This window comes from Oryctolagus cuniculus, chromosome 12 (genome assembly GCF_051225735.1).
Source record: "Oryctolagus cuniculus isolate XC-2025 breed Fujian yellow rabbit chromosome 12, ASM5122573v1, whole genome shotgun sequence".
Classification (NCBI taxonomy): Eukaryota; Metazoa; Chordata; class Mammalia; order Lagomorpha; family Leporidae; genus Oryctolagus; species Oryctolagus cuniculus.
This window is the reverse complement of record NC_142878.1, coordinates 102,240,528-102,262,814: the sequence shown is the minus strand read 5'-3', so window position 1 is coordinate 102,262,814 and position 22,287 is coordinate 102,240,528. Positions and strand designations below refer to the sequence as shown.

General features: G+C 49.9%; 1 protein-coding gene across 3 annotated transcripts in view; it reads right to left on the bottom strand.

Moving 5' to 3' along the window:
• ADAMTSL3 (ADAMTS like 3) overlaps window positions 1–21,785 on the bottom strand; it is a 410,995-nt gene extending 389,210 nt beyond the window's left edge. For all 3 annotated transcript variants that reach the window (XR_016217636.1, XM_008275279.5, XM_089309514.1), the window contains exons 1-2: window positions 21,357–21,785; window positions 19,866–19,967 (exon numbers count right to left, since the gene is read on the bottom strand). Coding sequence is in view for 2 of the 3 variants with exons in the window: in XM_008275279.5 (XP_008273501.3) it covers window positions 19,866–19,934 (69 nt within the window). In the remaining variant the exon portion in view is untranslated. The remainder of the gene's footprint in view (window positions 1–19,865; window positions 19,968–21,356) is intronic.
• Window positions 21,786–22,287: the final 502 nt, after the last annotated feature.

Genomic DNA, 22,287 nt, shown 5'->3' with positions numbered 1-22,287 from the left:
AATCAAGATAGCGTAGCATTGGAGGTCATACAGACATGATGATCAATGGGACAAAATACAGAGTCTGGAACTAGACTCACACAAACACCCCCAGCTAATTATTAAGCCTTTTTAATTATCAACTTCCACTTTGAAAGAGAGGCAGAGAGAGAGAGAAATCGTCCATCCAGTGATTTACTTCCCCAATCCTTACAACCCAGGCCAAAACCAGGTGTCCAGAAGCCAATCCAAATTGCCCCATGGGCCGTAGAGACCCAACTAGTTGAGCCGTAACTCACTGCTTCAGACTATGCATTAATCTAAGTGATTAGATTTGGAGCCAGGACTTGAACCAGAGTCTCCAGTATGGAAGGCAGGCACACTAACCAGTGTCTTAAAGACTGAGTGCAATACTCACCCACTTCCAACCCATATTTGACAAAGAAGCAAAAGTAATTAAAAATAAGCAAGAGTCTTTTCAACAAAAGATGATGATGTTACAAATTGGACATCCATAGGCAAAAGTGAGTCTCAATCTAAACTTCACATTTTATACAAAATTAAGTCAAAATTGACCATGAACTTAAATGCAAAACTGTAAGACTTTTAGAAAAAAAAAATCAGATACATTTTCAGGACCTATGTCTAGGCAGAGTTCTTTGCCATGGCATTTAAAGTGGGAAAAAAATGGGAAAGTTGTACTTCATAGAAATTTAAAACTTTTGCTCTGCCAAAGATCCTAATAAGAGCATGAAAAATCAAGCTACAAACCAGGAGAAAATGTTTGCAACCACATATGCCATAAAGGGAATCTTAGCATACCAAAGAAGCTAAAATCCTTTTGTAGATACCCACCTTACAAAGAGAAAGCAGGCAAGAACCCACGAATTCTAATGCTGAGCACAGAGGAAGACTCCACTGGTATTCTGCTGCCAACTCCAGCCCCATATTAATTTCCATTAAGATCCCTTTCTTTCTTGACCTCATCCGAGGTTGTCAGTCAATGGATTCATTAACTGAATCTCTGAATGATGTGCTAATCCCAAAGTCTTCTTTTACAAAACAGAGCTCTGGGCTCTGTGAGTATTTCCATATGACGTTTTTAAAAAATGCCTCTGTCCTGCATGCCATCTGCCCATTTGAAGGACAAGCATCCGTTGGTTATTCGCAGAGTGGAAAAACTGTTAACTTCTATCTAGGACGCCACTCCAGGACTGGCCAAGGAAGGAACTTGGGAGCCAAGGCTTACTTAATACACTCTGTTCCCTAGGATGAATGTCGAAGACGATCAGCAGACACAACTGAAGATTCTGACGATGAGGCCAACAAGGACAGAGCCATCACTCTGGCCTGTTACACTCGAAGGACTCAGGATCACTCCACTGAGGAAGGACTGGGGGTTACTACATCAGTAAACCACCTGTGTTGCTGTGGGTGTGCACAAGAGGCATGTGTCCCTACTGCTTGTATCATCAATTAGCTGTTTCAAAAAGGATGGTTAGTTCATAATAGATCAAAGCATGGATTTGGTTCTTCTTCCTTCCCCTAAAAGCTTTCATTTATCCTTTAAAATGTCTGGTTGCTAAGCATCTTCCAGAAATCAGTGGTTATCAGCCAGATACACAGAGGGCACTACTTGGGAAATAGTCCCATCTTGAATGAAGAAGGCCTAAACTAAGCTGGCCACAGCATGGCCATCTGCCTCTCCATGCATTCTGCCCCTGCTCTGAGCGCCAGTGCTAATGCATCCCAGAAAGTGTTTACAGAGTGTTCAGTAGAAGTGCTTTGCCTCTGAAGCTGCGAACAATGACTTGATGCCTGCCACATGCTGGACCTCCCAGAGATGGAAAGGAGGCCTCCAAGGTCAGCATAAAGCCACCAGGTGGCCTCCAGGAAGCAAGGCCACAAAGCCCATCCTGAGAAGTCAGGCCCTCACCCAGGCCCCCAGCAAAGGCCTGACCAAGGGGTGGGAGGGCATGGTGGGAGGGAGTGTGTGTTGCAATTGTCCCACCAACCACCACTCCATGGAAAGGAGACCTTGTGACCCTACAAGTGAAGGGATGGCACTGCAAGGAACTTGGTTTGAGTGGCTACAGGGCACTGGACCTGCTTCACACATTTCCCCTTCTCTCACCCTGAGTGAAGATGACCACAAACCACGGTAACAGGTGGACAGCGCTTCCTCCAGGGGGACAGTCAGGCCTCAACACACACAGGCTGGCTCCTCTGCAGCACTCACCTCAATATTTACTTCCAGCAAATGAGCAGGTCATGCTTCAGCCCCACAGAGCAGAACCAACCCAAGCGGGCAAAGGAAGGAATCTTCAGCCCTCGCAAAGCTCCTACCAGAGGGTTCTACTTTTCAAACTCACTTGGAGTCCTTTTTCCCAGACTTCCCTGAGCATCAACAGGTTTTGTTTACACTGTTAGCCTCACCCCTTCATCAATCAACACCTTATTTCTGGACCCTAACATACGCTAATCTCTCATTTCATAAATTACAGATTCATAGCATATCTGTTTCATTTTTAAAAACAACAAAAAAAGAATGATCTACATATTTGAAAGGAAGAGTAGCAGAAACAGAAGGGGGAAAACAAGCAGAGAGAGCTTCCATCCACTGATTCAGTCCCCCCAAATAGCTGCAACAGCCAAGGTTGGGTCAGGCCAAAGCCAGGAGGCTGGAACTCCATCTGGGTATTGTATGTGGGTGACAGAGGCCCAAGTACTTGGAACCATCTTCCCAGGCTCATTAGAGGGAGGCTGGATCTAAAGCTGAGAAGCTGGAACTCAAATCAGTGCTCTGATATGGGATGAGTAAGGAAACGCAGGAGCGCAAGAGTCAGGGAGGAGAATGGGGCAGTAGAACACTTTTCTCCAATTCGGAAAATGCAACTTATAGACAAATTTGTCAAGTTGGGACACACTTAAAATTGAGCACTTTAACATATTTCAAAAATGAAAATCTTTTTTTAAAGATTTATTTATTTTATTTGAAAGTCAGAGTTGCACACAGAGAGGAGAGAGAGAGAGAGAGAGAGAGAGAGCGAGGTCTTCCATCTGATTGAGGGGTCTTCACTCCCCAATTGGCCACAATGGAGGCCAGGAGCCAGGAGCTTCTTCCAGGTCACCCACATGGGTGCAGGGGCCCAAGGACTTGGGCCATCTTCTACTGCTTTCCTAGGCCATAGCAGAGAGCTGGATCAGAAGAGGAGCAGCTGGGACTAGAACCAGCACCCATATGGGATGCCAGCGCTTCAGGCCAGGGCGTTAACCCACTGCCCCACAGTGCCGGCCCCAAAAATGAAAATCTTAAAACACCATAATCTCTGAAGAGGGAATAAATCAGAAATTAGTAAAATAATTTATTTTTTAAATGACAGGGTAATAACAGAAAGTTTCAAGGAAAAATGTAAATTATAAAAACTGATTAAGAAGCCAGTGCTGTGTCATAGCAGGCTAAGCCTACACCTGCAGTGCCAGCATCCCATAAGGGTGCCGGTTTGTGTCCTGGCTGCTCCTCTTCCAATCCAGCTCTCTGCTGTGGCCTGGAAAAACAGTAGAAGATTGCCCAAGTCCTTGGGCTCCTGCACCCACATGGGAGACCTGGAGGAAGCTCCTGGCTCCTGGCTTCGAATCTATTGCAGCCATTTGAGAGTGAACCAGCAGATGGAAGACTTCTCTCTGTCTCTCCCTCTCTCTGTGTGTAACTCTACCTCTCAAAGAAACAAATAAAAATCTTTAAAAAAAAAAACTGATTAAAGAAGCAGGAAAAGGGCTGAAATACCAATAGTTGTATAAAAGGTAAAGAAGTTATCAAAGAAATGCTCCCCAAAAAAGTCTTGTGCCTTCATTTTATTGGAAAGTTCTTTCAAACATTCATGGAACGGACTATCTGTGCTATTTAAAAACACAGAAAAAGAAAACTATAGAAAGTGTCCCAATTCATTTTATGAGACTAACAAAAATCTTGATATAAAAAATCTGAAAAATATAGTACAAACCAACATCTTATGAATACTGATGTAGTAATTTTCAATAAAATATTTGCAAACCAAATCCAGATGAATATTAAAAAGACAATCTATCATAGCCAAGTACAGTTAATGCCAGGAAAACAAGGATGATTCAATGTTAGGAAACCTATTATTATGATTCCTCATGTTACTAAGTCAGAGGAGTAAAAGAACATGATCATATAGATTGCTTTGAAGAACCCCGATCACCAGACACGCTGGAAAGCAATACTTTATGTGTACACTGTTGGCAGCATCTGATCACTTGGGGAACACGTGACCCCGAGAGAGCAGTTACAGTAGGCAACGGCCATCCGGGGTCACTGAATTGTTGCTGAGTCTTAGCAAACATCAACTCCCTGCCGGCGCAACGGCTCACTAGGCTAATCCTCCTCCTTGCAGCGCCGGCACACCGGGTTCTAGTCCGGTCGGGGTGCCGGATTCTGTCCCAGTTGCCCCTCTTCCAGGCCAGCTCTCTGCTGTGGCCTGGGAGGGCAGTGGAGGATGGCCCAAGTGCTTGGGCCCTGCACCTGATGGGAGACCAGGAGAAGCACCTGGCTCCTGCCATCGAATCAGCGCGCTGACCGCGGCGGCCATTGGAGGGTGAACCAACGGCAAAAGGAAGACCTTTCTCTCTGTCTCTCTCTCTCACTGTCCACTCTGCCTGTCAAAAAACAAAAACAAAAAACATCAACTCCAACACACACACACACACACACACACACACAGAGAGAGAGAGAGAGAGAGAGAGAGAGAGAGAGACTGGTGTCTATTAACCAGAGCAGAGTTTCAGGACGGAATACTTCCCATCAGTGATCACAAAAGTAACTGATTAGGTCTTTATCAGCCATGTTTTCATGGAATGGAATGAAATCATCATAGAAAGGTTAAATAAGTATTGTTTCCTGAAACATTTACAGAATATGAAAAAGTTATAGATAGGTAGGTAAGGGGATACAGAGATAATAGATGGATGAATAGATAGATAGACAGACAGATAGACAGACAGCTATATAAAATGCATTTCTTCCCATGAGTCACAGTCCAAAAAGTCTACAATCATCACTGAACTATGGAGTTGAGAGGAATCCTTTCTGGGTTTCTATTGCTACAGATTCACGTGTAGGGTTAGAGTTAGGACTATGAGTGAGACAGTGAAGACGGCATCAAAGCCTCTTTGCATCTTGTATGCGTGTCTACCTCATGAAGTAAACCTGCAGCACATGTGAAACAAGACTCGCCTACAATCTCCCACTCGTGTCAACACCTCCTCAATCCAGTAATGCTAGTTTCTGAGGGTCAACATGAATGTAATGATTAAAGCATGTTTTCTGGAACTATATTGCCTCAATGAAAAGCCTGGTTTTGCTACAGTGGTGGATTAGACTATTTTTCAAAAATACTCACTCCTACCCTCTCCAGTTCCTGCCACACACACACACACACACACACACAAAATCTCTATGGGAGGAACATACTTCCCTGTCCCAGTGATTGGGGTCTTGACCAAAGAATTCCTTGTGGTCTTATGTGAACAGTACATGGGTGTTTTTCCCCATCCCTGATGCTTCAGTTATGTTGGGTTGCTATGGGCAGTGGAATATGAGCAGAATTGGAATAAATAGGGGCAGGGTCAGCACCCAGGGTAAAGCCACCATCTGCAGTGCCAGCATTTGGACCCAGCTCTCTGCTGTGGCCTGCGAAAGCAGTAGAAGATGGCCCAAGTCCTTAGGCCCGTGCACCTGTGTGGGAGACTGGAAGAAGCTCCAGGCTCCTGGCTTCAGATTGGTGCATCTTCGGCCATTGCCACCAACTAGGGAGTAAACCAATGGATGGAAGATCTCTCTCTCTCTCTGTCTCTCTCTCTCTGTGTCTCTGTCTCTGTTTCTCTCTCTGTCTCTCTCTGTCTCTGTCTGTCTCTCTCTCTGTCTCTCTCTGTCTCTGTCTCTCTGTAATTATGCCTTTCAAATAAATAAATCTTTAAAGAAGGAAAGAAAGAAGTAGGGGCTTAAAGACCCTTTGCCTTTGGTCATGCTCTCACGTAGCTCTACCACCTCTGAGAGAAGAGACTGCTCTGGACAGCCTACTGGCCCAAGGAGGTGAGCAAACATGTGCAGTGGAGCCCAATTAAGAAGAAAATTCTGGGGGTGGGCATTTGATTCAGCAGTTAAGATGCCGGGCTGGGGAACACATCCCATATCAGAGTACTGGGGTTCAAGTCCCAGGTCTGTTTCCAACCCCAGCAGACACAGGAAGACAGCAGGTGATGGATCAAGTGGTTTTGTTCCTGACAACATACAGGAGATCCAGACTGAGTTCCTGGCTCCAGCCCTGATCAATACATGGATTTGGGGGCTCAAAAAGTCCTCCCTCCCTCCCTCTGAAATAACTATTTAAAAAAAAAAGCAGAGATTGTCTATCAGAACAAAACTTTCACAAAATCAACACATATAAAACAAACACAAGCACACACACACAAAACTGGAACACAAGCAAAACATAATCAAAGCACATGCAACACAAGACAAATGCAACTCAAAATAAATCACAGGTAAATTATGGGCAACTTGATCTCCTTTTTTAAAAACTCATGTAGAACAATGAGAGTCTAAAGCAAATATTTAAAGACAACAGAAAAGGTGAGCTGAAGAAATTAAAGGCAAAAATAAAAAAACAAAAATGTTGCCTATCTGATGACCACATTTTAAAAAATATTTTCCTGAAAGACAGGGAAAAAATACATAAACTCATGAAGATAAAAATTTATTTACATAAAAATTGTTTTCATGGCTGGTACTGTGGTATAGTAGGTTAAGCCTCCACCTGCTGTGCTGGCATCCCATATGAGCACCGGTTCAAGTCCCAGCTGCTCCTCTTCTGATCCAGCTCTCTGCTATAGCCTGGGAATGCAAAATAAAATGACCCAAGTGCTTAGGCCCTTGCACCCCCATGGGAGACCCAGAAGAAGCTCCTGGCTCCTGGCTTCAGATCATCCCAGCTTCGGCCATGCGGCCATCTGGGGAGTGAACCAGTGGATAGAAGACCTCTCTCTGCCTCTCCCTCTCTCTGTCAGTAACTCTACCTCTCAAATAAATCTTTTTAAAATAGTGCAGAACTTCAGATTGTTGTACTAAAAAAGATAAAACAGAAAGCAAATAGTAATATTTAAAAAAGTATTCCCATCATATTCTGATGAAAACATGGGGCTACCAGATTAAAAAAGAAACCATGTAGGCATCATGGCAAAGTAAGGCAAATACACAGGAAACACCAGGCTGATCCCAGACTTCTCTTAAGCAAAACTCAATGTCAAAACATACAAGGTCAATGTTTACAAAGACCTGAAGGAAAAGTAAGAACCATTTTCTTTAACTATATTGTTGAATATTTTTTCTATTTTTTTTTCAGAAATATTAACTACGCATATGTTGGTTCTCTATAATCACTTGTATCTTTTTGGTTTTTGGACATTGCATCTTGTAGGATACTCATTCTGTCCAGCATGCCCCCAGTTACTCATCCCACAGTGTATAATTTCGTTGTTTCTAATGCGGCCGGGTGCTGTAGACAGCAGCATAACAAGAACACAGGTATGAGAAAGTGCACTCGAGTCTTCCCTAGCCTCAGGTCTGGTTTGGCTCTGGCTCACCATCTCCCTACATATTATTTCCTTTTCTCTGACGTCACGTTGTCCTTTCAATCGAGCAGTCCAAAGCCAGTGAGGTTCCCCAGAAACTGCTAACCTCTAGGCAATTTGTTCTGGAAACGTCGGCACCCCTTCCCCACCCACCCCTTGCCCACTTCACCTCCAGCAATCTCCATCTATCGGAGGCCAGACTGCACAGCAGACGATGAAGACTCTGCATCAACATGGCTTCCTTGCCCGCACTATGCGCCTGGCCATTTTTGGTGTCACACTGGGCTTCTTTGTGGACCACACCCACAAATCCCAGAGGGCTCCATTCGCATGGTTCTTATCAAAAGTTTCTTAAGCAGGCACCTCTGTGACAGGCATCCTTACAGAAGTCTGTCCCGCTCAGCTTAGAGTCCCAGGTGACACCAGTCAGTCTCCAGGATCCAGACTTTACAGGGCTCAGGAACAATGCTCAGAGTTTGTGTTAGGGGCCTGGGGCCATTTCCTGGTGTCACTGGAGATAAACTGTGCTCTTTTTGTGCTGTTTCTTTGTTTTACGTAGTTTCAGAGAAGGGACTTAGCTTACACCTCCATTATAGCACAGGTCGCTGCAAACAACAGGATGTTTTGCTCTGAAACAGGACCTAGCCAAAAGTAGGATAATAAGGGGAGGTTCTGTCTTAGGAGATGCTGAACACCTTGCAAATGTACAGTAACTTCACAAGCATGAATTAAGAAAGGTAAAGATGGCCAGCGCCATGGCTCACTAGGCTAATCCTCTGCCTGCGGCGCTGGTTCCCTGGGTTCTAGTCCCGGTCGGGGCGCTGGATTCTATCCCAGTTGCTCCTCTTCCAGTCCAGCTCTCTGCTGTGGCCCAGGAGTGCAGTGGAGGATGGCCCAAGTGCTTGGGCCCTTCACCCGCATGGGAGACCAGGAAGAAGCACCTGGCTCCTGGCTTCAGATCGGCACAGCGCCGGCCATAGCGGCCATTTGGGGAGTGAACCAACGGAAGGAAGACCTTTCTTTCTGTCTCTCTCGCTTACTGTCTATAACTCTACCTGTCAAAAAAAAAAAAAAAAGGTAAAGATGGCAGATTAACTGACCAAATACATTCTAAAACAAATATTTGAATATCTACAAAGAAACATAAGACAACGTAGGTGTACCTATATTTTTCTCTCAATCTGAGGTTATTTCTAAGCATAATTCAAAGGCAGAGAATTTCAAAAACAGAAATTCCTAGAGAAGACAACTTGAACATTTAAACGGCAGTGGGTCACAAACATGAGTTTAAAAAAGGTAAATGACAAAACGCGAAAAGTATTGGCAATACACAAAAGGAAGATAAAGATATTAATGTATTAACAAGAAATTCCCAACAGAAATGTTGGCAAAGGTATGAAGGACAAAAATCTGTTGCTTTGTTTCTAATGTCTGAAGGAAACTGCACAAAAGCAGCAAAACACATGAGCGACAGGATCTCTCAGGGGTGGGTGTTTGGCACAGCAGTTCAGACACTGCTTAGAACGCCCACATCCCCCACCAAAGTGCCCAGGGCCAAGCTGCTGCACAGGACTCCCCATTCTAGCTTCCTGACCCTGTGCGCCCTTGGAGGCAGCAGGTGATGGCTCAAGGACTTGGATTTCTAACACCCACGTGAGAGATCTGGATGGAGTCCTGGCATCCTGGCTTTGACCTGGCTCAGCCTCAGCTGTTGTGGGCATTTGCGGAGTGAACCAACCAAAGGAAGACCTCTCTCTCTCTCTCTCTCTCTCTCTCTCTCTCTCATTTCCATCCCCTTCCCCCATTTCTTAAACACATAAATTTTTTTTATATTCTCACAAGTAAAGTTTCCTTGCCAGGCGAGGATAGGAACTTTCTGGAAGGCAATCTGAGAGTATAAATCAAAGGTCTTAACACTTCACACAGGGGCCAGCGCTGTGGGGTAGTGGGCTAGGCTCTGCCTGCAGCGCCGACAGCCCATATGGGCACTGGTTCATGTCCCAGCTGCTCCTCTTCCCATTCAGCTCTCTGCTGTGGCCTGGGAACGCAGTTGAAGATGGCCCAAGTGCTTGGGCCCTTTCACCCACATGGGAGACCCGGAGGAAGCTCCTGGCTCCTGGCTTCAGATCATCCCAGCTCTGGCCATTGTGGCCATTTGGGGAGTGAACCAGCGGATGGAAGACCTCTCTCTCTGTCTCTTCCTCTCTATGTAACTCTACCATTCAAATAAATAAATAAAATCTTTTAAAAAAACCTTCACACAGTTTTTAACCTGAAAATTCAACAAATACATTTTTCCTAGACACGTATTCATAGGAAAACATCACAAACATGAGCAAAGACAGATCTGCAAGTATATTTACAGCAGCATTGCCTGCAACAGCAAAACAACTGTGTCCAGCTTAAATGTCCAACCGTGAGGGATTAATTAATAAAGCATGCATGCAATACTATGAATATAATAAATATTAGTGTAGAAAAATACTAATGGCCTTAAAACATTCTTCATATTGACAAATTTTAAAGATTATCAAAATAGAGTATAATTATTTAAAGAGATATAAACATTCTAAGAAGAATATTGGAAATATATATAAAATAACAATTGATATAAATAAAGGCAATATTTTCATCTGGGTCCTTTTCTGCGTTTTTCCACATTTTTAGAATAAATGTGGTTCTTTTTTATTTTATTTTGTTTTTTAAAGATGTTATTTATTTATTTGAAAGGCAGAGAGAGAGAGAGAGGTCTTCCATCTGCTGGTTCACTCCCCAGATGGCCAGGGCTGGGCCAGGCCAAAGCCAAGAGCCAGGAGCTTCTTCTGGGTCTCCTGCATGGGTGCAGGCGCCCAAGCACTTGGGCCATCTTCCACTGCTTTCCCAGGCACATTAGCAGTGAACTGGATCAGAAGTGGAGCAGCCGGGACTTGAACCAGTGCCCACATCAGATGCTGACACTGCAGGCAGAGGCTTAATCTTCTACGCCACAGTGCTGGCCCTGAATATGGATTTAAATAAGGAAAAAAAAAAAAAAACACACACAGAGGGAATTTCAGAAGTGAGAAGAAAAGTGAAGAGAATTTCATGGGTCCCTTAATACAGTAAATTATCTTTATTAGTAAAGCAATTATTCTTCTTCATATTAAAATTAGTTTCAAAATAAAATGCTATTATATTTACAAGTAAAGGCTTGGAGGACAAATGTGTTTCTGAGGATTTGACCACAATAATTTCTAACATACATTGGCTGGAACTGTGCAGTGCTGACAAATTCCAGAAAGTAATTGCATAAAATACTTGGAGAGGAAATCGCTTTATGCTTCCATGCTATTTATGGAAATTAGCATCTTTGTAAAAATAAACTGAGAGCAATCACAATCATAAACCTTGAAATGTGGTTTCCATAAGATGTTAGCTCTGCTGCTCTCAGCTCCATTAGTAATGCCACAGAGGAAGACTGCCTAGTTTTGTTCTGTTATGAAACAATTACGGATAATTGGTTTTTTCCCCTCCTAGCTTTAATCCCTGCCTTTGTGCTGGCCGTTTCTCCTTAGGAGTATGCATACTGAAGTGCAGCCTCTCCGTGGCTCCTATTTGCTATGGAACAATGTTTCGCACGGCCTTACCTTCCGAAATCCACATCAACCCCCAAAACTCCTGCAAACACAACGAGTCATTTCCCAAGACCAGGGGGGACGTCTGGGCTTCGTGTGCCTCGAAAACCTGTTCAAAACCTGCAGGAAATTTCCATTCTTCTCTCTCCTTCAATCCCGCATAATCAGGCTCCATCCCTCAGGTTCCAAAATCATTCCCACATTTACATCCCTTTGTCTGCGCTCAGGATTCATCAGTCGCCAGCCTGGACTAGAACCAGAGGCCTCTCGAGTCTCCTTTTTCCGAGGGCACCCCCAGGGGTCCAGGGGAGCCTGAAGATCCCACTCAGCCTGTCCTGGTGACCGCGCCCCTCCCCGGGCCTCCACGCAGCCCAGCTGGATGAGGCCAGCTCTGCCCCTGAGAGTCACAGCTCTTCGTTCGCCCTCATCTCACGCCCCCAGCTGCTGTGGACCCTGCTCTGCAAACAGAAACCCAGGAGAAGAGACAGATTGAAGACGCATTTCTGGGTAGAACAAATGGGCTCAGTGGGTACAGGACAGGGCCACAGAGAAGACATTCAGAGTGACCCGAGACAGGCACTGTGGTGTAGTAGGCTAAGCCTCCTCCTGTGGTGCTGGCGCCACCAGTTCTAGTCCCAGCTGCTCCTCTTCCGATCCAGCTCCCTGCTTATGCCCTGGGAAAGCAGTAGAAGATGGCCCAGGTGCTCGGGCCCCTGTACTCTTGTGGGAAACCCAGAAGAAGCTCCTGGCTCCTGGCTTCCGATCAGCATAGCTGCAGCCATTGAGGCCTTTTGGGGCGTGAGCCAGTGGATGGAAGACCTCTTTCTGTATAACTCTACCTCTCAAATAAATAAATAAAATTTTTTAAAAAAATAGAGTAACTCCAGGCTTCTGGCCCCAGTGAGTGTTGGTGGAGAATCTAGGCACTGAAAGAGCTGGGTGAGGGGTGAGGGGTGAGGGGTGAGAGGTGCGGTGTGGAGTAGGGACTTTTGATTTGGACCTTCTGTGAAGGTGCAGGGTAGCTCACGGACACACTGCCATGCCTCTCATGAAAGAGACAGACAGCAGCCGGCACCGCGGCTCACTAGACTAATCCTCCGCCTTGCGGCGCTGGCACACCAGGTTCTAGTCCCGGTCGGGGCGCCGGATTCTGTCCCGGTTGCCCCTCTTCCAGGCCAGCTCTCTGCTGTGGCTAGGGAGTGCAGTGGAGGATGGCCCAGGTGCTTGGGCCCTGCACCCCATGGGAGACCAGGAGAAGCTCCTGGCTCCTGCCATTGGGTCAGTGCAGTGCGCCGGCCGCGGAGGCCATTGGAGGGTGAACCAACGGCAGTGAAAGACCTTTCTCTCTGTCTCTCTCTCTCACTGTCCACTCTGCCTGTCAAAAAAAAAAAAAAAAAGAAGAAGAAAGAAAGAAAGAGACAGACAGAGACAGCAACCTCCCAGAAATTCTGGGCCTCTTCCATTTGGAGGGGCCCTGGATTTAAGAAAAAGCAAAACCAGCACCTTCCAGAGTGTATTTTATGTTCAAAGTTTGGATTTTTAGTTTCTGTAAAAATAATGGTCAACTTTCCATGTTTTGTGTGTATATGCAGCACTCATTTGAAAGAACATCCAAAGCGTAAATTGGAAAGGCTGCACCGCTGTGAGACGTGGGTTTCCACGCACCGGACGCCAGGTGAGTACCTCTGCGGAGAAAGCAGAGCAGTGGCTGAGGCTGCCTGGGGACAGGGTGGAGGGACAGAAAGCAGTGAAGAGCCGGCTCTGGGAGGAAGCAGCATTTAGAAAGAGCCACGGGCCGGGCCGGCATTTGGCACAGCAGGTAAGCCACCGCTCGGGACACCCACATCCCATATTGCAGATCCTAGGATGGAGTCCCAGTTCCATTCCCGATTTGAGCTTCCTGCTAATGCACACCCCGGGAAGCAGTGAAAATGGCTCGAGTTACTGGGTTCCTGCCACCCATGTGGAAGAACTGGATTGGATTATTGGCTTGTAGCTGCAGCCTGGCCCAGCCCAGTCCTGGCTGTGGCTGTTTTGGGAATTTGGGAGTGAACAAGTGGGTGGGAGATTCTCTCTCTCTCTCTCTCTGTGTGTGTGTGTGTGTGTGTGTGTGTGTTTCTCTACCTCTCAAAAAATAAAAATAAATATTTTAAAGGGCGTGGATGAGCCACAGAAGGACTATGAGATGGAAAGCACAGAACAATAGGGAGAGAACAGTATAGACGTCACCAGCAAGGACAAAGTCCCACCCATTCCCCCGGGGCTGTCACTGTATCTATCAATCTCCCTGTGTTGCAGATTGTCAGGCTATGGATGCAATGGGACAACACATGAAGTCTGCCCTCAAGACAAGACAAGCTTCGGTCTTTCTGCTCAGACTCCATCCATCGCCAGCGTCCACACAGCTTGTAATGTTTATCCAAAATCTCTGTAGAGAACGAGATCACACAGGAAGCACATTGATGACGTAAAAACGCAGAGTTCAGGGAAAACTCTACCCAGAACTGAAACAGGCCGACGAGGAGGAGCATCATAGCGTGGATCCGGTGGGCAGAGACGTGAGCATGCGGTGTCCACTACAAATGGCTGACCATGAGTGACAAACCATCCAGAAAGCAACCCAAAAATGCAAAAAAAAAAATAATATTCTTAAACAAAGTGTGGCATCAGGGTATATCCAAAGGGATAACAGAACATACCCTTAAGAAATGAAGATGGAGGGGAAGAGCAATACAGAGATCGGGCTGCCCGCGGAGACAGACACAGTCTGTAGGGAAGGTCCTCTAGAGCCCGCTGTAGAACTACACCTGCTGCCCAGGATGGCAGAGTGGTCAGGGAGACTGGAGCGGCAGTAAAGAGCTGTCTGTCCTCGTGGCCTTCCCCTCTCCTTGTTTCTCGCTCCAGAAGAAAGCAAAGGAAGAGGTATCTCAGAGTCATTCCCCCGCCACCCCGTGAAAGGGGAAGAAGAGAGTCGACCTCAGACCTGTTTCACTTCAGGTGCTGGTGTCATGCACCAAGCCCAGACTCGAGAGGAGGAAGATGAGACTTAAGTCAACTTGAGAACCACGTGTTTAAATTGAACTGGACTTTTAATAGCATAGCGGGTAAAGCCACCGCCTGCAGTGCCAGCATCCCACATGGGCACCAGTTTGAGACCCAGCTGCTCCACTTCTGATCCAGCTCTCCGCTGTGGCCTGAGAAAGCAGTAGGAGATGGCCCAAGTCCTTGGGCCCCTTCACCCATGTGGGTGACCTGGAAGAAGCTCCTGGCTCCTGGCTTCGGATCAGCACAGCTCCAGCTATTGAGGCCAATTGGGGAGTGAACCAGTGGATGGAAGACCTCTCTCTATCTCTCTCTCTCTTTATCTCTCTCTCTCTCTCTCTGCCTCTCCTTCTCTCTGTGTGTAACTCTGACTTTCAAATAAATAAATAAATCTTTAAAAAAAAATGACTGACCTTGAATCTTCCCAAGTTTCACTAAGGGATGGATGGGAAGTGGAATCTGCTGAGGCGTGGTTGGACTAAATGATCAGCGCCATGTTTATGCCCCCACTAATCCAGGAGATTCGACCAAAATGGGGGAAATACACACCAAGGACCAAACTCGGACAAATTCAGGCTGGCCCACAGAGAACTGAGTGCCGTGTCAGAGTCAGGGCGACCCTGAGCTGACCTCCTCACACAGTAACTCCTCTAAACCCCCATCCAGGGGTGCTTTCCTCACTGCCCACCACCGACAGGATCAGGCGTGATCGGGGAGGATGGGTGTGGGCTAGATCCATTGTGGAACACAACTGTTGTGGCCGCCAGCACTCAATGGCATGTCTTTTGCCCTCGTGCTGTCTCTGGGACTCCACCCACCTCTGTCTAAACCTTTGATTGCATCTGTGTTACTGGGGACAGAGAGTGGATGCCTCTGTTGGTAGCAGGAAGGAGAAGCAAGATTGGAAGCCCACTTGGACATCCCGCATTAGCCTCCTCTTCTGCCATAACAATTACCGGGAATTTAGTGTCTTACGACAACACACAAGTTTGTTCTCTTACAGTTCGAGATGCCAGAACTCTGAAAGAATAAACACAGAGTCCACCAACTAAAGTGAAGAAAACACTGTCTGTTAAAGTTAGCCACTGCAGGTGCTCCTCCAAAGGATGCTCCCGGTCCCTACAATCTGACCTCCTGAAAGGGTGGAGACAAAGCTTCCCAAATGTGTAGAAGGCGAATCCATATCGACAACACCTGAGAGAGGGAGCAGGTGAGTCTCTGTAATGATGGTCTAAATCCTGGCGCTTCGGAAGCATCAGATGACATAAAGGATGTGAATTTCGCGAACAGGAAGATTTCCTGATGGCACAGATTCTGGTGTTGGCTGAGATGGAACACTAGCTTCTCCCCCAAAGGCATGGATAGAGGTAGAGTTGCTTCCAAATGATGGGCTGCGTGGCCCAAGTGGCAAGAGGGGTGGACACACAGAACTTGGGAGTGGTAGGCTTATTTGCTGGTTGTACTGAATTCCTACAAGCATTTTGTGTGCTGAATGTTGAAGGTAGCTAGACCGAAGAGGGAACACTGTAAGAACTTTTAATGTAATTAAAAGTGTAACTTTTCTGCTTGTGTTCTGTAAAAAAAAAAAAAAAAAAAAGCAAAATAGTGGCATTATAAAAAGTGAATCTGAAATGAGTTTTTACAGAACTAAAATCAATGGGTCACCAGGGCCAGTTACTTCTTTTTGTTCTATTAAAAAGACAGAAAAAGGGAGCAGGGTGAGAGAAGGGGGGGAGAGAGAGACAGAGAGAGAGGAGAGGAGAGGAGAGGAGAGGAGAGGGGAGGGGAGGGGAGGGGAGGGGAGGGGGGAGGGGAAGGGAGAGGAGAGGAGAGGAGAGGAGAGGAGAGGAGAGGAGAGGGAGAGAGGGAGAGGGAGAGAGGGAGAGGGAGAGGGAGGGAGGGAGAGGGAGAGGGAGGGAGGGAGAGGGAGAGAGGGAGAGGGAGAGAGGGAGAGGGAGAGGGAGAGAGATCTCAACTCCCCAAACATAAGCAACAGCCAAGGCTGGGCCAGACCAAAGCTGGGAGCCAGGAACTCAATCTGAGTCACCCATGGTTAGTGGCAGGGACCCAAACACTTGAGTCATCACTTGCTGCCTCCCAGGGACCACATTAGCAGGACGCTGGATTGGCAGAGGAGGTGGGACTCAAACCCAGGCACTCTGATATGGGACGCGGGCATTCCAAGCAGCGTCCTAACTGGCGCACTAAAGGCCTGCCCTGCCGGTCACTTCTGAAGACTCCAGGGGCGAATCCATCCCTTGCCTCCTCCAGTGTCTGGAGGTTGCAGGCACTCCCTGGCTCCAGCCTCTGGCTTCCTGGTAGCGTCTCTCCAGCCTCCGAATCGGAGCAATGTTGCAACTGTATAATTCAGGTTCACCTCCCCACCCCACATCTGCAAGGTCCCTTTTACTATCTAAAGGAACATTTATGGGTTTTGCAGGGCTAGGACGAAGACATACTCAGAAGCCATTATTCAGCCTTCCACACATTCCAAAGGCTTCCACACTCTGTGACCAGAAGCTCCACTGATATCAAGATCAAGGGCATCTACCCAAGACCACTTGGCCCTCGCAGGCCACCCTGCCTCCAGGCCCTCTGCAGAATCAGCCTCCCACACCAACTTCCAGCCTTATGGTCAGAAACCCAACATGAAACCATGCTGTCTCATACTTAGGCAAAAACAAGACCCAGAGGACAGAATCTGAGCCAAGTCAGATATTGCCTATTTTACAAGTTGTGTTCTGAAATTTTCAAAATCCTTCTCTCTGAATATGAAGTCACTACAGAGTTTTAGGACAACCCTCAAGCCTTCAAGAACTTCTTCATCCAAATGTCTCCCTTGACTTTCAAAACTGTCACCTTAAGGGACCGGTTCCAGTGCAAGCACTTCTATGAACTTGACAAGGGATGGTCACAGATCAAGTCATTCTTGACCAGAGGTCACCCCAGCCAGACTCAGGGGACAAGGGGAATTGGATTTGCCAGAGAATTTAAGGGATGGGAGGGCACTCGGATGTGCACAAGGCCACCTTGATCTGATGGTCTAAGAGGTAAGGATAGCAAGTTACATGACCAATGTCAAAACCATTTCTGGAGGAACTTTCTAGAAAGCCAGGAAGCTACCCTATGTATGACTACTGCATTAGTAGACAGACGGTTTTGCCTTCTCTTGGACAAAAGAGGAAAATGAGGGGTGTGTTGAGATTCAGGGGGCAGCCGGCACAGCATTCAGCAGCCTAGGTCAGGGTAGGAGGAGAGAGCCTGACGGGCTCCAGGCTGGGGCAGGAGAGTCGGTGCCGCAGCTGCTGTCCTCTCTGGGAAGACCACAGTCCCCAGGGAGAGGGCTGGAGCAACAGGAAGCTTCCAGGGCCTGTGAGACAGGAAGAAAGGAGGCCTGTCCAGCTGTCTGGGTGAGGCGGACAGTGTGCTGCTCCAGGAATGGTCAAGAGAGAGTTAGACAAACAAAACATTGACAGCTCCGTCTGCTGCAATCTCTCCTAGTGACTTATGTGGTCAGGGTTGAAGCTTTAGCCGATTGAATGAAGATCTGACTTTTCCTAATTAGTTGGAACATCCCAGGCTCCTTACAGCTCAGTCTCACACGTCGTCGATCGGTTTTCTACCAGCCAGCACTTTTGAAGCAAGGGAAGACAGGACAGAACCCCTTAGGCCCCACCCAAACACCAGAATCAGAAGCGGCAGCTTGGAGTCAAACCCAGGTGGACCCTGGCTCCATTAGCACATTCTCGCAGGGCCCATGGGGAGGCAGCACAGGTCACACCTGCAGGAGTCTCCCCTGTACCCCTCTTCAACTCTGCAACGTCGTCTCTGATGCCTCATGAGCGCCCCCAGCAGGTCAACAGCTGAAAATGCAGGCCCGGTGCTGGCTTCAAACCTCGAATGCTAATGGACACATCAATCCTGCATTTCTTCCCTGCCAGACACTGTTTTTATTCACTTTTTTTCCACCCATTTCACAATGCATGGGCTCCTTCCCCCCAAAACTCCACGAGGCAGATACTGTCACTGCCTCCCCTCCACAGATGTGGAAACTGGAGCACACTGCAGGATCGTCTGTATGACGCAGCCACGACACGGTGCAGCTGGGATTCGGACAGTGACTGCAGTCTCCTTTTACGACCTTCTGTGCACGCTGCCTCGATGCGTGGAAGCCGCACTGCCACAGGCACACAGAGGTGGAAAAATCCAAAAGAGGTCAGGGAATGATTCAAACTGGGCAAACGCTGCCCTTGGCCAAAGGTCAGTAGTCTGCCTCATAGCACATTGGAGTTTTATAGGGTGCAAGAAGACCTTAAAGCCCTGGCTCTCTTCAACCAGGGGCTAAGGGCTGAAGCGCGTGTAGCCTGGCCCACACCCACTGATGGGACAGAAAAGGAAGCATCCGCCCTTCCGCCCCAACACACCACTGGCCAGAGAAACCCTATATCACCCTGAGAAGACTTCTCTTTGGTTCCAACAAAAGATGTCGATTAAAATGTGATGATGCAGCAGCATCCGCTAAGTGGGATGATGGGGCAGGTGATGCAACCAGATCTGGGTGAGCCAGAGAATTCACAGGGGGCTTGAAGAAGATAAAATAAGAGGCAGAGATGTCTGATTAATTGACCCCAAGGTGTATCTTCACTCACGCATGCAGGCTTATTTCACAGACACTGAGCACTTATGCAATATGCCCTTTGTGAGATCCTGGAGGCACACAGGTCACCAAGCCACGTGCCTGAGGGCTGCCTTACTCACTCTCACACGAGATACCCCGCACGGAACCAGCTGCCACTCTGAGGACGCAACCCTGACACAGATATGCTTTGCAGCTTTAGGTCTGGGGCTGCACAGTGCTTGGCCGAATCAGGCTACCAGTTCTGTCTGGCTTTCAGTGCTTTAAAAACTGGAAGATTCTGGAAGAAATCCGGATGATCCTGCTCATGGGGAAAATAAAATAAGATCTGGCCAGCCTGGCCTTGTGTGCTCGCTTAGCAATGACCAGCTGGGCCTGAGGTCAGGCTGCTCTGAACAGATGGAGCGTGTGCCCCCCACACTGTCCTCAGCACTCCCTGTTATCTCTTAGGCAATGCGAACTTCCTCCTTTGTTGGAGTCAGCCCAAGAGGCAAATTAGGAAGCAAGGCACGAGCTGGGTCTTCCCAAGATGGCTGGGGGTGACAGGTGTCTAAAGAGAGGACTGCACAACAGTGGGACATGTGTTGACAGAAGGAAACTCAGACTGCTTACTCAGTGGCCAAGCTAGGACCAGAACCCGGCTCTGCCCATACGCCACGTCCTGGCCTCCAGCATTTCACCTGGGCACATGCAGAGAGCAATTCTAGTCTGCGCTGCTGCTGCACAGGCCCCACGGCGGTGTCCAAGCTCTGCTCGGGATCCAGAAAGGACACAAGGGAGCTGGCACATCCTTACAGCAACCAGAAACACCATTGGCTGGAGACACGGGAGAAAGCTGGGTTCTCTGGGGTAGGATTAACACGAATGGTATCACGGTGGGTCTAGAATATTGATCCTAAGCAAACAAAGGGGTGTCCACCATTCCACTCCCCTCCCATTACCTGTAAAAGGGTAGCATCCTTGAGGGCCAGCCACACCAGAAACCACCAGGGGTTCTTCCAGGCAGCCATGGGGTCTGCCCCCACAAGGGTCTTACTTGCAGCCTACAAAAGAGGAGATAGTTTCCAACCAGCTCTGAGCACAGCGACAGTACCCGTGACTCTAACTGGGACCCAGAAGCCCAGACAAAAACCTCAGATGGGGTTGTGTTGGTGCAGAATAGGGCTGCCTGCTGCAGGGTGCACGCTCTCTAGGGCTCTCTTTAGCATGGGTCACATCAAGGAGGGGGCTGGATCTGCCTCCAGTGGGCACCTCACATTCCCAGCCTTCCAGAAGCTGCACTAGCTGTGTCCCCCCAGCCCGTCTGACAGCAGTAGCAGGGTGTGGTTGCTGGCATCAGACTCAGGGAGCCAGCCTAGATAGAGCCAACGGATGGGCACCTGCCAGCATCCGCAGCTGGAGGGGAAGACGAGCCAGGGAGCACCAAAGCCAGCCCCGAGAGGGAAGGGAGCTGACTAAGGTCACACAGCAAAGTAGTAACATTGTAGGCCGAGAGTGCAGGGCTTCTGACCCTACAAGGTGTTCCCCAGTAGCTGACAGTGCGCGCCCTCCACGTCGGGACCTGCAGCCAGAGAGGGCTGGGAGCTGAGGTAGAGGGAGCTTGGGGGGGCACCGCTCCCTGTTAGGACAAACCAGCAGAGGTCAGCGGGAAAGGACCAGGCCGTGCGTGTGGCTTTTTTTTTTTTTTTTTTAATGAGTGTGCCTGTCAATTTACAGAGAAATCCGAACGAGTCGGGACTGGAAAAGCCGAGGTCACACTCGACTCTCCCTTCGCCTCGCGGGCGCCTTGGCGGAGCCGGTGTCCGGGGGCGGGTCGGTGGCTTCTCTCCATCTGGAGAAAGCATTAAGGGCCTGGCCTAATGCGATCCGCAAATGTGCTGCTGTTTCCGACCTGAGGCGGCGACTCGGGGCTGCAGGCGAGGCGGCGGGTGCTGGCCCCGGGGCTGTGCGCCCCCTGCTCGCTAGCTGCTCGCACCGGCCTTCCCCTGCGCGCTCTCTTCCCACCGCCCCGGGGCCTCGCAGTTGCTCCAGCAGCGTCCCCACCGCCCCCACGCCCACTTCCCACCGCGCGCGCCGCGCCCCAGCCCTCCGCGCTCCAGGCGCCCGCGACCCGGTGCCAACAGCCAGGACCTTCGGACGCTCGAGGCTACGCGCCGCCGTCAGCCCGCGCGCTACCTGTGAACCCCCCGGTCCTGAGCAACCCCAAGCCTGTGGAGAGTCCCAAGTCTCCCCGGATCCTTGGGACACAAGGGAGCACGTTTGCACCAGTCTCCAAAACCTGAGGGGCGCCCTAGTCCTGCGCTCGCGCCGCATAAGCCATCCCCTCGCCCACTTGCTTCTGAGGCCCCCTGCACCCGAGCCTCTCTCCCACTGGGGAGACCCTTTTCTGGGTCCCTGAGGGGACCCCGCTGCGCCCGGCTCGGGGCACCCACCTTGCGCCTCGGCGGCGTCAGGGACGTGCAGCCCGGGGCTGCGTGGGCTCAGGGCGCGCGCTGGAGAGAGGCCGGCACAGCCGCCCCGTCAACACCTCGTGCGGAATCCGGGACCGGGACCTTCCCCGACGCCGGCCTCCAGCCCGCGGCGCCGCAGTCGCCGCCGCCGCGAAGTTAAATGGGGCTGGGACGGGGGCCGCCCCGCCTCTCCCGCCCCCTCCGGGCGCGCAGAGCGCAGCGCTGGCCCCGGCCCAGAGGCGGAGGGCGCGCGCCGCCACCTGCACCGCCCGGCAAGTGCACTGCGCGCCCGAGCGTCCGTCGGCCCGCGCGCCGGCACCGCGCCCTCCGGCTGCGCCAGGGGCGCTGGGGGCGCGAAGAGACCGCGCGAGGGGCCGGCTCCGGGCTGCCCGGAGCGCGCGGGGCCGCGGCGACGGCGAGACTCGGCTGGAACGCTCCTCCGCCCGCTTCCTGGAAGCCACTCCTCGCCCTGGGCCGGCCGCCAGGCGTGGTGCCAATAGCCGGGATTGCCGACGCCGCCACCGCCGCCGCCGCCGGCAGGCGCGCTGGGGAAAGGCGGCCGCTGCGCCGCGAGCCAGCCGGGCCGCCCCGCCTCAGCCGGAGCAGGGATGCCGGCCGCCCTACTCCCAGAGCCTCCACCCACCCCGCCCGGGCGCGGGCGCCGGCTCTGCAGTCAGGCCCAGCGGCCACACGGAGGCTTGCCCGGAACCGCTGGCTCGTGCCTGAGAGTCTTAGGCGCGCCGGGCCAGGCGGGACCCAAGCCGGAGCCCGGTGGCCCCCTCCAGGCCTGCGCCGCCACGGCCCCCCGCGGCGCCCCACGCACAGGGCTAACACCCGGGCGCGTGGACTCACTGGCGCTTGCTCACCGCCCCGAGGGCCCTCGGACACTGGGCTGCCGGCCACCACCAGCGAC